The sequence below is a fragment of the Malaya genurostris genome, chromosome 1 (assembly GCF_030247185.1).
Source record: "Malaya genurostris strain Urasoe2022 chromosome 1, Malgen_1.1, whole genome shotgun sequence".
Classification (NCBI taxonomy): domain Eukaryota; kingdom Metazoa; phylum Arthropoda; class Insecta; order Diptera; family Culicidae; genus Malaya; species Malaya genurostris.
Genome location: NC_080570.1, coordinates 160,010,094 through 160,024,704, shown reverse-complemented (window position 1 = coordinate 160,024,704; position 14,611 = coordinate 160,010,094). Strand labels below are relative to the sequence as shown.

Below are 14,611 nucleotides of genomic sequence, written 5' to 3'. Positions count from 1 at the left end.
GCCAGTAAAAGAAGCTCGATCGCAAACGTAATAGTTGCGATAGATAATGAAAGAATAACCTTTTTTTAACTGCTGCAGACAGAAGATGACAGTGGCGCCCTAGCGAAGCGGGACAATAAGGGGCAAAGATTTTAATTGTAGCATTTCCTTTCTTTCTTTTGAATCGATTTACTAAAGGGTTCTACAAAAAAAGTACGGGTGTGTAATGTCAGAGACATAACTGGATGTCGGGAATACGAATAAAACTGACACGATTTTTTTATACTTTCGAATATCAATTAGTCGATCGATTGTATGCATTGTGTAAGCTTTCCTCTTTTTCACTACTAGAATTGTGTAACTCTCTAAGATATTAAACACTGTTGCGAATTTTGCACTACGAAAATTGCACAAAGCTTATCAAATTATCCTGAAAACTGGCTCTGTGACCTGAGCGTTCGAGGCTTTACACCACGCAAAAGGTCTACTTTCATTGCCGACTGCTCCTCCTGACGACTGAAGTCCAAATGAGAAGATGACCTGAGCGTTTCACGCTTTATACTTGGTTGGTTCTTACTGATGTTGGTGGGAAAACCTCACCTCGACATCCAGTTTCGTCTGTAGCAATGAAAGAAATGAACAGTTTTATTCAAAAATTTTTTCTTTTTGTTCAGTATATTCTAATATGTGCCTGACTACCTCAAAACCGTCGTCCGGATGCGAAAAAGGCAAGCAAGCGTGATGAATTTTTTTCAAAAGTTTAAGAAAACTTTGTTTTTCAATTATTTGTAGGGTTTTTTCACGCTGTTGAAAATTTAATCACGAATTCCTACTCATATTACCGATAGCTTGTAGGAAAAAATATGTTGTTGGGTTAAGTACATCAAAAGATATTCGTGGTAAAGTTCGGCCCATTCTTGTACAGGGTAAATTTTGAAAAGGCGCCCCATAGTAAAGTAAGTCGTATTCAGGACAAAAGAACCGATTTGAAGAATTCTGGAAATAGGAACTGGACCTAAACTCAAGAACTAGATTCAGAACATAGAACAGATTCAGAATTCGGTTGGATTTTAGGAGACTACAATTTCGAAACTGAAATCAGTTCCGGAATCTTTTTCCAGAATTCAGTTCAGCACGCAGGCTCTGAATTCTAAACCCATATTCCGGAACTAAGCTCTGAAGCTTGAAGACGATTTCTCGCCACGACTACCAAAATGGGTTGCGTAGAGTACAGTAAAATGTCACATAATTCTTTGGGAGTATTATCACAGACTAACAGACATGACAGTATGAGTAAATTCTTATAAAAATCATTTTTCGTGATGCACTAGTTCCACCTATATTGTACTGCGCGAACTATTTACTATCGGTACACCCCTTGTGTTACGTAAAAGTTTTTTAACTAGTTGGTTTCCCCTCGTTTGTCAACACCGATCAGCTGCTTTCAGGGTTGCCTGATTTCATCAAAATATTTGATAATGAATCGTCACAATAAATTATTGGATTACGTTGATAATATATTTAACTTTTTTAGCGATGTTGGAAGGTAAACATTTATTTTACTCAACGTTGTTCATCTAGACTATTTTTGATTGTGTTGGTGATTTTCACCCGAAATTAAGTGACGGCAGACCAGAAGCAAGTAAATATTGTAACAAAACGGGTTCGATTTTGTGTTGCGTTGTAGGATTAGAAGTAGGCACAATTCTGTATATAGTTTTGGCAATATGTAATTAATCTGTATCCTGCATGAAAATCGCATGGAGGTATACAAATCAATACATTACAGATAATTCTGTATGAATGGCAACTCGGTAGGTAAATGAAAAAAAAAAACACAGTCTAGATGACAGACAGGATGTATTTGATAGGGTAACGTAGCGCCATCATGACATATGCGAGTACTGTCCCAAATAAAGGAATATTCGAAATGACCGTTTATATGGTTAAAGAATCTAATTTGAGTGTCCTGTCTGTTAGTCTGTGGTATTATTATGATTCTAAAAAGAATCGAACAGAAGAATTCTGGAAAATGGAACTGGACCTGAGTTCAAGAACTAAATTTAGAACTAAGAGCAGACCCAGAGTCTCGGCTTGCAAAAAGCAAATGAGAGTTGCTACCTGAGCGTTTGAGGTTTTAACCACGCAGAAGGTGCACTCTCCGTCGCTGTTGGTTGATAATATCGCTCCCTCGACGACCGGAAAGCAAATGATAAATCATTCTCACGACGTCTGCTTCCATCCAACACACAAGAAGAAATTCGGCCACGGTTCCTCTTTTATACGTAGTCAGTTGAAGATCGTCGTCCTTGCGCGAAAAACCCAAGCAAAAGTAAAGAGCTTTCCGCGTTGTTCTCAAAGTTTTAGAAAACTCCATTTTTGAGTTGTTTGTGATTATCTCATACTGTTCAAAATAATATCCTAAATTCCTGATCATATTTTTGATGAAATGGCGAAAGAGTTATGTTGCTGCCCTCAATACAAGTCGAGATATTCACGATTAAGTTCTGCCCCATTCTCCCAAATGGTTAATTTTGAAAAGGCACCCCAAGTAAGTAAAGTAAAGTAAGTCGACAGAAAAAAACTTTTTATTGAAATTAAATAAAAAGAATAAAGTCTGTTCCGTTTTCAGAGTTTTTTACATGTTTTTTCGGTACTTCCGGAACTGGGAATCAGGAACCGACATGGCTCAAATTGGTTCTTCAACTGATATAAACATCAATTTAAAGCAGTTTTGAGCCAAATTTCAGACAACATTTTCTGTACTTTGCAACTGTGTCCATTTGTAATATACTGTAAAGAATTAGGCACGATTGAAAATTTGAGTTTCGTTATAATATAAGGAATCTTGAAATTCGAAAGTTTTATACGATTGGGCTTCTTAAAAGAATCAAGATTTCACAGCAACAGAAGCAACCAACGGAAAACCACCGTAACTAATCAGCAACTAATAAGCAACAAAGCATCCACTGGGTATCGATCTGATTTCAAGTTGATTTAGAAGAGGTACTCAATAAAATTTATATAAACTTAGCGAAGTACTCGAAAAATTAAAAAAAAAAAGCAACAAATTCAAAATTACCGTAGCTAATCAGTTACTAATTAACAAAAAATAATTCACCTATTTGCGTTATCATCGACGAGAGGTGCCTCGCTATGATCATGTTCCTGAAATGAATGATTGTAGTCGAATTTCCACGAGAAGCCCTTTCAAAGTACTTTTACTCACCTAATTTGGCCAGGTCGAAAAAGGCGTAAAATTTTGTAGAGTGGTGAGATCGAAGTGGTATTAAAGACTGTCTCAGAAAGTATGGACGCACTTTGATTTTGCTGTAAATAATTCACAAGTGCGAGATATTCAAATTTTATTCGATATACTGATAATATTAGACTACAACAACAGAATATTATTCTCAACCTTCTTGCGAACGTTCCTCATTAGATTCCGTACAGACTTCTTGACGACAGTTTTGACACTTTTTTCCAATCTTTTTCGAACTGTTGAATGGTTTCGGCTGCCGAGACATGTTTCCTAAGATGTGCCTTCGTTAATACCCAAAATTCCTCAATTGGTCGAAGTTGTGGGCAATTTGGTGGATTCATGTCTTTTGGGACGAAAGTGACATTTTTGGTAGTATACCATTCTACCGTTGATTTCGAGTAGTGGCAAGAAGCAAGATCTGGCCAGAAGACAACAGGATCCTTGTGGCTTCGAATCATGGGTAGAAGTCGTTTTTGTAAACGTTCATTGATGTATATTTCGCTGTTCATTGAAGCAGTGGTGATGAAGGGTTTCGAAATCTTACCGCAGCTACAAATTGTTTGCCAGACCATAGCTTTCTTACCAAATTTTTCGACTTCAATCGATGCTTTCGAAGCCTCGGCCTGATCGATACTTCTTGTTTCGGACTACCGCCCTTATTCTTAATAACTTCGTTTTTGAAATTCGTTCGAAAGCATACTTTCGATCAAGTTCGAAATTTCAATTATTGATTTCGTTCGAGATTCTCGTTTCGATTGACGGTTAACAAACAGTATTGCCTAAACACCCCTGTTTTTCATTATAACGTTTCGTGTTACTTCGATCGAATCGACCAAACTGCATGATCGATTTCGTTCGAGCGATTCTGTCTTTTGAACATCACTCGTTTTAAATGTCATTACTATTATTAGTAACGTTCGACTGGAATTTTACTCCATAATAAATACGTGATTTCAATGCTGCGGATTTAGGAGATAAGTTTAATTTTTGATGACTTTTATTCCCTTATTTGTTCATCAAGCACTCCACAAAAAAGAAAACACAGCAGTATTCTTAAGTGGTTTTTTCGAGCAGTTTTCCCAGTTTTTCTAGAGATGTGTTCGCATAAGATTTTCTGGAATGTTTTTTTTTTCATTCAGTTTTATAAACTGGAAATATTGAAATTGAAAATTCAGTGAAGAGTTAAGTTTTGAGTTTCGAGCTTCTCCAGCCAGCCGATCTTCAAGAGAGCAGTAGGCCTTGCCAAAGTTGGATGTCAAAAATTTTCGTGTCAAGTTTTTTTTATTGAAAATTAGTTTTTCTATTAATTGAAAAACATCCTAAACGGTTTATTCCAATGCGTGTCTCTTAATTTGTTTAGCTAGTGTAGTGAAGAATACGTTATTTTCTTTTGGGAGATTTTACTACAAGGAAGACTCTCGGAGCTCGAACGGACCTGGCTATGAGCATAAAAGCTAAGTATTCAAATCGATTTAGTATTATTCTTTTTCAATGCTACCCTCTACATAATCTGTGCGATGGCTTCCGTAATAAATACTTCACTACCTGCTGACAGATTCCGAACCGTTTGGATGACTGTTAATAGTCATGTTGAACTGAACTGGATTCTCTCAAGTCATGTTTATGTGCATAAATTTGGAAATTCGCATTAAATGAAGCCGCATAACTCAGAGCATTAAGAAAAAAATGTTGTTGCTTGCCAGATTCGAAAATTTTTGAAAAATCGACTCTCTGAGACTTGTATTTCTAGTGTTTTTTCATGTAGGCTTTTTTAAAGGTGCCTTAGGCGTCGGAATCCGTCGTTGTCGCGATTCTGGAACTTGAAAAATTCAATTTTTCTCAAGCAGACTAGGATTAATTAATCATATAATCAGACTTGGACGATAGGAATAGAAAAGGTTTCCTAGGTTTTTTTTTCATATATATTTTTTTGATATTTATTTATTCGATTTGATTTTAATAGTTTTTCGAAGAATGATATTTGTTAAATCGATAGACGGCAGTTTCTCTTTACTTAATTTCTCTTCTGATGATAGTTCTCCAATTTTTACGTCTACTTCATAACTATTTGTATGGAATGACATCCACGTTGTTCATCCAATTTTTGTTGAATATGTATGAACATCAATAACAACATTATTTACTCAAAACCGGAGCTTGCAGTGGATTCATCTATCTTTTTGTGTATCGATTATAGAGACTTTAATCTTAAGGTCATTCACCTCTTCGGGCCAGAAAAACTTTCTGACCCTGTGTGCGGGGTTGGGAATCGAACCCAGGCGGGCTGTGTGAAAGGCATCGACTTACCCATCACGCTATACCCGTCCCCCATCTATCTTGTAAATTTGATCGAGCTACTTGTGAAACTTGATTTTGTAACGAGTATCTTTCACTTTGCATAACTCTGCATAACATAACTACGATATCTGTGGTCCTTTGTTTAGTGACTTAAAATGACTTGATGATTTATTGAATATGTGGCCGGCGCCGGTACTGATCAATGAATTCTGGGGTTACCAGAAGATGTACATTGAAGGATGATTTGCCAGTCCCAGGTCGGATCATCTAGAAATTCCTTGTACAATTTCAGCTAATCCCGATCAGTAACGGAGTAGCAACCAGGGGTGGTCGCTCAAGCTCTTCAGCCAGCCGATCTTCAACTTTAGATTGGATTTCGGTTGTTTAAAAACCAAATAAAAACATTGAAACCCTTGATTACTTTCTGGGGTTGGGCCCGAAACCAGGAATGCAACATGATCACCTCTACGGCAGAGAGCAACTCCACATTCGATGGATGACGATATTCAAATTTCCTGTTCTCGATGAAAGGTGCGGAATCGTTGTGCTTTGTTACGAACGTATTTAAATAGTATTATTTGTTTGTACGCTCCCAGAATAATAGAGGACTATGTTATAACTCAGCATCGATCTAAACAACGGTTTAATTAATTCCTCCAGGTAAAGACAAAAACTTATATTATAATAGGAAAGGATATTATAGTTAAAAAGCTTTAATCGTGAGTAAATGTAATGAAGTTCGCCGAAATAATGTAATTTTAATCATGTTTGAATGTTGAAGATGTGTGATTACCAACAAAAAAATCGATTTATTGATGCAACATTTCAAGGATCTAATCACGACTCTCACATCTGGAGAATAAGCTCTGCTCGTCAATTCTTTGAAAGGAACTATAGAAACGGAGATACAAATAGTAATATTCTTGGTAAACTTTATTGCCGTGAAGATTGTTTAGTTTTTTAATGCAAACTTGTTTCAGGCGATGTAGGTTACCCAACCGAACCATGGCTGGTTACTCCATATCGTGCTGCAGAAAATGGTAGCTTTGAAAGCGATTTCAACATTAGGCATAGTAAAGGAAGAAATATAATCGAAAAAAACTATTGGTGTTCTTAAAAATCGATTTCGATGCATATTAGGTGCCCGGCTATTACGCTACTCTCCAGAGAAGGCAGCCAGTATAGTTAATATTGCTTGTGCCCTGCATAACGTTTGTCATCAATACGACGACACATAAATGCGAATGCAATAAACACATAAATTTTTACTATGAGCTTAGCACTGTTGCATATTTCTTTAAATAAATCAGTTCAATTTTTTTTTAAATGGTAAAATAATATTTGTTGGGTAAAGCATTTTATATCGTAATAGTAGTAATTACCGAACGAACAGCTGTTACAATTTTGTAGTTTACCGTAATAAAATTTAATTGGATTATATTTGAAATTTTCATTTAAAATTTATTTTAAATTATTAAATAGATAGTTTTCTTATTATTTGTCATCTATATAATTTATTTGCATTTCCAGTATTTCTCGTTTTAGCTGTAATATTTCTTTGTATGCTGTTTCTAGTGCTTTATTGTGGCGTCGCTGCTCTTCGAGTTTTAATTTTTGTGTTTCAGCCATGCTATCCAATGTTTTGTAGATTCTTCTCATATTATATCCATAATCTTCCATTTTGATATGAATTTTGTTAAGAGCGTCTACCAGCGTTTCGTGGTATTTTTTTTTGTTCAGCAGCTTGCTGTTCCAGCAAATCCAGGGTCGATATTTTCAACCGTTTTGGTTTAGAACAAGTGGTCTCCTCATCCGCATTGTCATTAGAATTATCCGTTGTCTACAACCAAGTTTTGCTTATCACGACTATCTAATGTCATTAGATGCACCATATGACAATGTGTTTTACATACCTTGTATTGTGTTTCTGAGACCAGTCAGAGCAACAGTTTGCTCCTCCAATTCAGAAATCTCTATCACTTTGTTAGGTGCGCCTCCCGTGGCACGCAGCTCTTTCGAATTGTGGGCCAGTTTTCTCTTCAGGTTCGACTTGTAATCACACCACACCTAAAATGTAGAAAAGTGAGGAATTATAATTAAATGAAATAATTGAAATTTAAAAACTTGCTTTTTTCCACCCTGTTGTGTCTCTGACAGGCTGTCCCAAACTGTTTAATTCCGTTGCCAAGGGATTCCAGAAAGGCGCAACGTTCACCTTCGAAAATCCTTTTGTAACATCCGGTCTTGTTTCCAATAACGCTATCATTTGCGCGAATTGTTGTTTCGATGTAAATTTTACCTTTACTGAATCCATGGAAAACATGAATTTAAGTTGAAAAAAATTATAATATAGCTACAAAACAAAAATCACTTACATGTTGATTCCGCCACGTGAAAATCTCGTATCTTGGATACGGAAAGCGATTTATTTGGAGTCAAACGTTACTGAGATTAGAGTTGAAATTTTAAACGAGCGATGTTCGAATAACGGATTTCTTCGATCGAAATCAATAATAGAATTTGATCGATTCGATCGAATCAATTCGAAATGTCGTAATCAGGAATAAGGGTGTACGTTTTGGTTGTTTCTGCTTCTTATAGGTTCGAAGATTCAAACGTTCTTTAGCACGAGGAACATTTGACTTCGAAGTGACCACTTTTTTGCCACATCCCGGACTGAAACCTCCTTCTTTTGCTCGAACGCCTTCAGTATACGTTTATCCAACTGAGGGTTAGCAGGACCTTTTTTTCTACCCGTTTTCGGTTTATCCTCAAAGGTGTTATCCTCACCGAACTTCCTGATTGCATTTCGCACGGCTTTTGCACTTACTCCTTCCATTTTTGCTATCTTTCTCAGTGACAGTCCGCGTTCTGTGCACCATTTGTACACAATTTTTCAACGTTGTTCTGCTGAAAGTCCACGCATTTCGAAACAAACTAATGAAAACGAATAAACAACTGCACAAGTGGTTAGAGAAGAATGTAAACAACAGGACGCAGCCATAAAAATTGACAGATTCTGAACCATTGCGAAATGACAGCGGTTTTTGGTTGCGTCCATACTTTCTGGGACAGACTTTATTTGCTACCACGGATTAAAAAAAGCAGTTTTTAGCCGTTTCAGTCGCTAAAACAGAACGGAACAATTGTGTTGCTTGCGAAAAGACAACAGATTCAGGCAAAATTTTCTTGTTTAATGATCCCAGTTACGATGTAAATGGCGTTCTTGAAGCCATAGTAATAGGCGGCCTGCCAAACAAGATATTTCTTTGTGAACTTCGACCTTGTTTCTTCCAGTTATGTTACTAATCGTCACGGTTAGAAACCTCGAGTTACTTGCTGATAAGTCGATAGTCGAAACGGTTGTATACGACACTTCCAGCTTGCTTGTGACAGCTTGGATGAGCTTGGAGTTGGGTCCCATTTTTTGACTTTTTTTGTCGTCAAACACACTCCGATTCCTTTTTATTACGCTGGGCTGGTGACGGTTGATTTTGCTACACTCATAATTTCGCGCCAATTTGACATGCGACTAGTGCGGATTTTCACGATACGCGAGCAAAATTTAGACTTGTTGTTTTTTTACTTGTCTAGATGTAATTCTCACAACAGAAGAAAAAATGTCAAAATCAAACGTTAGGTATGATGCTAGTCGCACTCATACCAAAAATGAGGAATATGATGATTCTTTTCCCAATGCACGATTGAAAACAAAAATGCGTCAAGTTGACCCAGTTTTGCTCGTTATCTTTGAACGTGTAAAAAATTTGTGTGCATGACGTGGTTCGTTTGAACCCAGCCTTGTTTCGCCGAAGACCGACGCCACTGCAGGCCAATGCAAGGATAGCTTCGTGGATTGTAAAATAAAAAAATACGAAAAAAAAAACAAAACAACAACACAGTAATTTCCTATATTAGGAAAACCCATTACACCGCTCTTCGGTACAGTGCCGCCCGATGAATTTACCCGCAGAGAAAAACAGTGCATTTCCCAACCGAATGCTGGTCGAGAAACCGGGGTCCCGGACGGGCAACGTAACGTAATATCTTAATGTGATTAGTACGGTGTGTTGCCGAGCCAACCCAAAATCCACCCAGTGGCCAGCCAGTGTGGTTTAGAGTGCAAAATCGAGTGGTTCTTATCCTGTCCGTCCAGACAGACTTTTTCTTTCTCTCTCTGTCTCGGTCCGGTGAAGACTTCGCGCAACCAACCTTCTTCCATTCCCGTACGGGTTCTTTGTTTTTTTTTTTGATGTGGATTAATTGCTTCGTTGGAAGTCGCGGCTGCTGGTGTTGCGACAGATGATGCCGTCGGGTTTGCGGTGACCGATGCGAGCAAGCTATGGATTTTATTAAAAGTAAGTTTCCGGTCGCCTCCCCCTCACTGGTAATTGGATTAACTGGGCCGAGAACGACGGATCACGTGGATTTTTCTTTTCTCGATCAAAGCAGTCGTTCGATTGAATGTTCATTGCCGCCGAAATCGATGACATGTCAGTTTGTTTGTTTGTTGGAAACACAGTAAGTAGGCTGTGTGGGTTTCGTTCGATTTCTGTCCGAAGAGTTTGTGAAAATTTGAAACAACATGCCTCAAGACGTGTAAAATCGATTGAACAATTTCAATTAAAACTTTATCATTCTAGTCGGTGGTTTTCTTGCGAGCTTCGACAGAGAGGAGGGGGGCATCGAATGATGGCCAACGTCTGTTGTAAATTAAATTTACTGTATCTTCACACACCAACAACTTTCTAATGGCGTTTTCGTTTTTAATTTGCACTACACCGGTGCAGTGCTACACTGAGGCATGAATAAACGAACAAAAATGACGAAAACATAAACAGTAACCATTGACTACAATAAACGATTTCATTGCACAGAGCTACACCAAACTTTTGATGAGTGCTACACCAGTGGCATCGGTGCAGAAAAAGTGTAGCACTGGTGTAGTGCAATTTAAAAACGAAAACGACATAACTCTCATTCTCTTTCTATCGCACTTAATCGACAGGTCTTCTGCCGCCTTTGAGGATGCCTAAGCTGAGAAAACTAAAACACTGGAACGGAGGCTCCATTCTCAATCTGAATCAACTGACCAGTTTGGCCTCCCGCAGCAGACACGTCGGAACGGTCATTTCCTCAACTTCCGGTAGCATTTCGCGACCAGCACCGGTGACGGTTCCGAGTGTCGGAACCACTGCCAAGGGACACTCACGGAAACGATCGGAGATCTCGACCATCTCGGCAACGGTCAAGACTACCCCCTCCGGGAACTACGGTTTGTACGCACTGAAGTGCGATCGAAGTGCAGCAAAGCGTGGGATTCTCTTGAGTCTTCCGAGAAGAATTTCGACGGTCGGCAGTAGCGGTAGTAGCTTCCATTCGGAAGTGATGGTTCATGAGAAGTTTTCCCCCTGCAAGCGTAATGTGATAGAACCGCCTCCACGGCGGAAACGGTTCCGGAAGCGACTGCAGGAACTGGAACAACACCAGCAACGCCAACCGCCAACGATTTACCTGGGAGATCAAATGCTGGAGCGGAACCGCAGCGAGCTGTTCCGGATTGCCGAGCGGGGATCCAAGGAGAACCTGGATCGGCGACAACAACCGTGGCTTCCGCCGTCAGCTCGGGACATCGCTAGCGGCAGGAGAGCTCGATCGGCGGATAACATATTGACGGTGCAGCAGCAGCAGCAGCAGGGGTACGCCGCGGGAAAGGAAAGCGACAGTGACGAAGCGGAAGAACTACCGATTAGATCGTGGAATGGGACACGAGGTTTTACCCGGTCCGGATTGAAGTACAGCTCCAGTATGGAGAGCGATTTGGACGATTTCGGTCGAGTTCGGAAGATGACCCGAGGGCGGCTACGATTGGCCAGTGATTTTTCGATCGATAATGGCTCCGAGAAGATTGAGGTTCGTTACCATGCCAATGGCGGCGGCGGCGGCGGCAGTACGGAGAGTGAAGAAATTACCCACATGGTTCCGCTTCCGACTCGCGTAACTGCGCTACGACAGGAGAAGGTGAAGCCGAAGAGTGTTCCCAAAAGTGTGAAAGTGGAAAGACTTATTACCCGAAAAGTTGAACCGATCGTGAGTGCCAGGGACTGTGAAGCGGATTTCAAACCATTGGCAGCAGTTCTGCAGGAGACGGTCAAAAGTTCGGACCTCAAACGGAAGTGGTTCAATGAGTTTCTATCGGAAAGTGACGAAGAACCGGTCAAGTGCAAACAATCGGTGCTGGCTGAAATGCATCATCAGCAACACTCGAGTGAGTCTCTGTCGAAACGGTTCGCTCTGGTCGAGAAGTTTGACAAGCAGCTGGAAGCTCTGGAACGCGGTAGAGCCCGATTTAGTTCACAGGATTCCATGGAAAGTGTAAATATTTTCAAGAAACCCAGCGCGGACTTCGACGAGTTTGACACCATGTTCGACGGGGATCGTAAACCACTCGAAAGCATACGAAAAAATGTGACCTTGAACGATCAGATCGTCTACATCAACCGGAAGTCCAATCTACGTTTCTCGTCCTCGTCGTTTGATTCGGAAGGAAAGCCTCCGGTTCCGTCGCCGCCGCCTCCCCGTTCCCCGCCAGTGGATCACCTGCCGACGAAGAGTACGGTTCAGATCCAAGACGATAAACACTTACAGCGAGTCCGATACGTCACATCGCCATCACCGTCGCGATCCTTCGACGTGGACAACAATAATTTAGTGCTTCCTTTAAATGTAATTAACAGTACTGATGTAGGAAAATGTTTTACCGAGCAAACCGAACCACCAAAGATGACGATGACGACGACGACGAATCAAAACGGTCTCGGCTATTATAGAACCTATAACCAATCCAGTAACGACCATATCCCGTGTAATCTCAATAACAATACTCAACCTAACTATAGTGAACCCGGCACAGCCACAATTGGAAGTGGAACCAGCAGCGCTAGTGATGGCAGTGTTTTCATCGTGGGTGAAACGTTCAAGCGTGCGACGACGGAACCGAACATTCAACCGGAAACGGTTCCGATCAGACGCTATGTCAACTACAAGTTCGACGATTTCGGTCACACCGACAACGACGGTAGTAGTAGCAGTGACGGGAAAGCCGTAGCTCCGGTGGAACCACTGGCAACACTGGTGGAACCGTTGCGAACACGGCCCCTTCGAACGTTCAACATTTACGACTTTCACGCCGACTGCTACAACGAGGAAGGGGTCGTGATAATTTAGTCACCCGATCCGCCAATCCCTCTGCCAATCGAGCAGCAGATTATGATGTATAAATATATCGAATTACTTACATGCATACATACAAACATACATACATACATACTTACTTACATACTTACTGGTGTATAGAGAGAAGAAAGTGAGCAACCGGAAGCAGCAGTTCAGTCGCAAGTGTTTTAGCAAAGTATATCTCTTCTTATTGAATCTGGGCCGGAATTGCTTTTCTTGGTAGAGCTAACGAAAGAAAATCCGTCCGCATCTGCTGGTACATAATTGAACTACTTTAATATTAATTTGCAAATGTCCTTGGGAACCAAAAAAAAGAAGAGAAATGAACCGACGTCACCGTCGTCTTACCTGTCCGTCATGGGCGAAACCGGAAATTCCATCAACGTTTGATGATGAAAAATTATCTTCGTCGTTGGACAAGATTTCGCTCGGCTGGTTGGCTGACTGTCATATATTTTTTTTCGCCATCCTCAGGCCATCCAACGGTAAGCTAGTTTGTATTCTTTCAAATCTATTTCAGTTTTCTGTTTCGCACTGGTTTCGACCTAGTTCGTGACGGAATCGAAGTAACGGTAAGTTTTCCGATTCGCCTCCTACCGCTCCCCGTGTCCTAGATAAACTACTGATGATGTATGGTAGGTTCCATTTGACCGCGCCAAGCGTTAGCACGATTAAGTTTGCTCGTTAATCAACTTCCATTCGACTCGGAATGGTGCAAAGTTCAACCGAACCGTCTTCGCACCGTCGTCTTCACAATAGTTGTGTTGATTTGACAAGTTTCGGTATGAAGCGGAACTAATTTGCCGGCGCTTGTTGGATGTACTGGCTACAGGTTTCACCTACGCCTCCCGGATCACGAAGGCGGATGCGCCGCTTCCGTAAGTTTCCTTGCGGGTGAATCGTGTCGCTGCCAAAAGTTTACATTTGAATTTTTCATTCCCTTCCGGCAAATTTCGCGCTCCACAACCCCGAACGAACCGCCACGATTTAATCAGAGGCCTTTTTCTTTGAATTTGCTTTGGACGAAAGGAGCACCGAGTTGCACGAGGCGTAAATTATTTATAACAGAAAAGGATCTTTCATCCAGTCCAGCTTGCTCGATTAGTCCGTGAATGCGATTGAAGACCAAACCATTTTAGCCCCACGTAGGTAAGCTCCTTTGATTCGAATTAATTAAATTTCAATTTTCAACTCCTCAGTTGGTGCGAAATCCGACCCCCAATCTGGCTTTCCCGAGCAGACACCAGAAATCACGGCATAAAGCATGTGAACGAAGATAAAAGCGGCCTTTCATCTCGGTCCGCTCGCAGGGATGGGCTGTGCGGATCTCTTTCAAGTGTACCAATCTCTCATCCGATAAGAAACCCCTTTCGACTAGTTTCCCGATTCCTTTTTTTCTTTTTCTACTTATGCTCTTTTCTCAACCCATCAGTGCGGTAGGTCCATCTGGGGACGGTCGACCGTACCGCAGTTGAAGTTCAACCAACTGACCTTTGCATCTCCCGTTGCCTGCTTTAAGGCGACTCGTTTGAATTCACACTTTATTGGTGATGATTGTTTAAAGGAACTCACACCGATGGCACTCAGTTGCTCGGAACGTGCGCAAACTCACCGCTTCGGCACTGCACTGGAACAGCTGTTCTGCCGAACCTTTGAAAGAGATCTAAAACAGTGGATACTGGGACTGGGAGTTTGATTCGATTGGTGTTTCGCTTGGCGGTCAGTTCGTGAATTTGGATGGGAATGGAAGGATGTGTTTTGGTTTAGGTCCGGATCTGATTTTGGTTTCGTGGCTGTACCCAGTTTGGTTCGAATCACTTGTGGAGAATAGTTCCA

General features: G+C 40.7%; 2 protein-coding genes and 1 long non-coding RNA gene across 6 annotated transcripts in view; 2 read left to right on the top strand and 1 right to left on the bottom strand.

Annotated features, from left to right (window-relative positions):
* LOC131426486 (uncharacterized) overlaps nt 1-14,611 on the top strand; it is a 570,323-nt gene that overhangs the window by 276,728 nt on the left and 278,984 nt on the right. The gene's annotated exons all lie outside the window — the stretch shown is intronic.
* LOC131426494 (uncharacterized) lies at nt 7,044-9,136 on the bottom strand. The gene is made up of 3 exons (XR_009229100.1): nt 7,915-9,136; nt 7,453-7,843; nt 7,044-7,379 (listed from the first exon to the last, which is right to left on the bottom strand). It is a non-coding gene; the product is annotated as an uncharacterized LOC131426494 (long non-coding RNA).
* On the top strand, nt 9,647-12,970 carry LOC131426487 (uncharacterized). Its single transcript, XM_058589257.1, has 2 exons — nt 9,647-9,897; nt 10,548-12,970. Exons 1-2 carry the CDS (start codon nt 9,882-9,884, stop codon nt 12,764-12,766), a joined length of 2,235 nt encoding a protein of 744 aa, XP_058445240.1. The 5' UTR covers nt 9,647-9,881; the 3' UTR covers nt 12,767-12,970.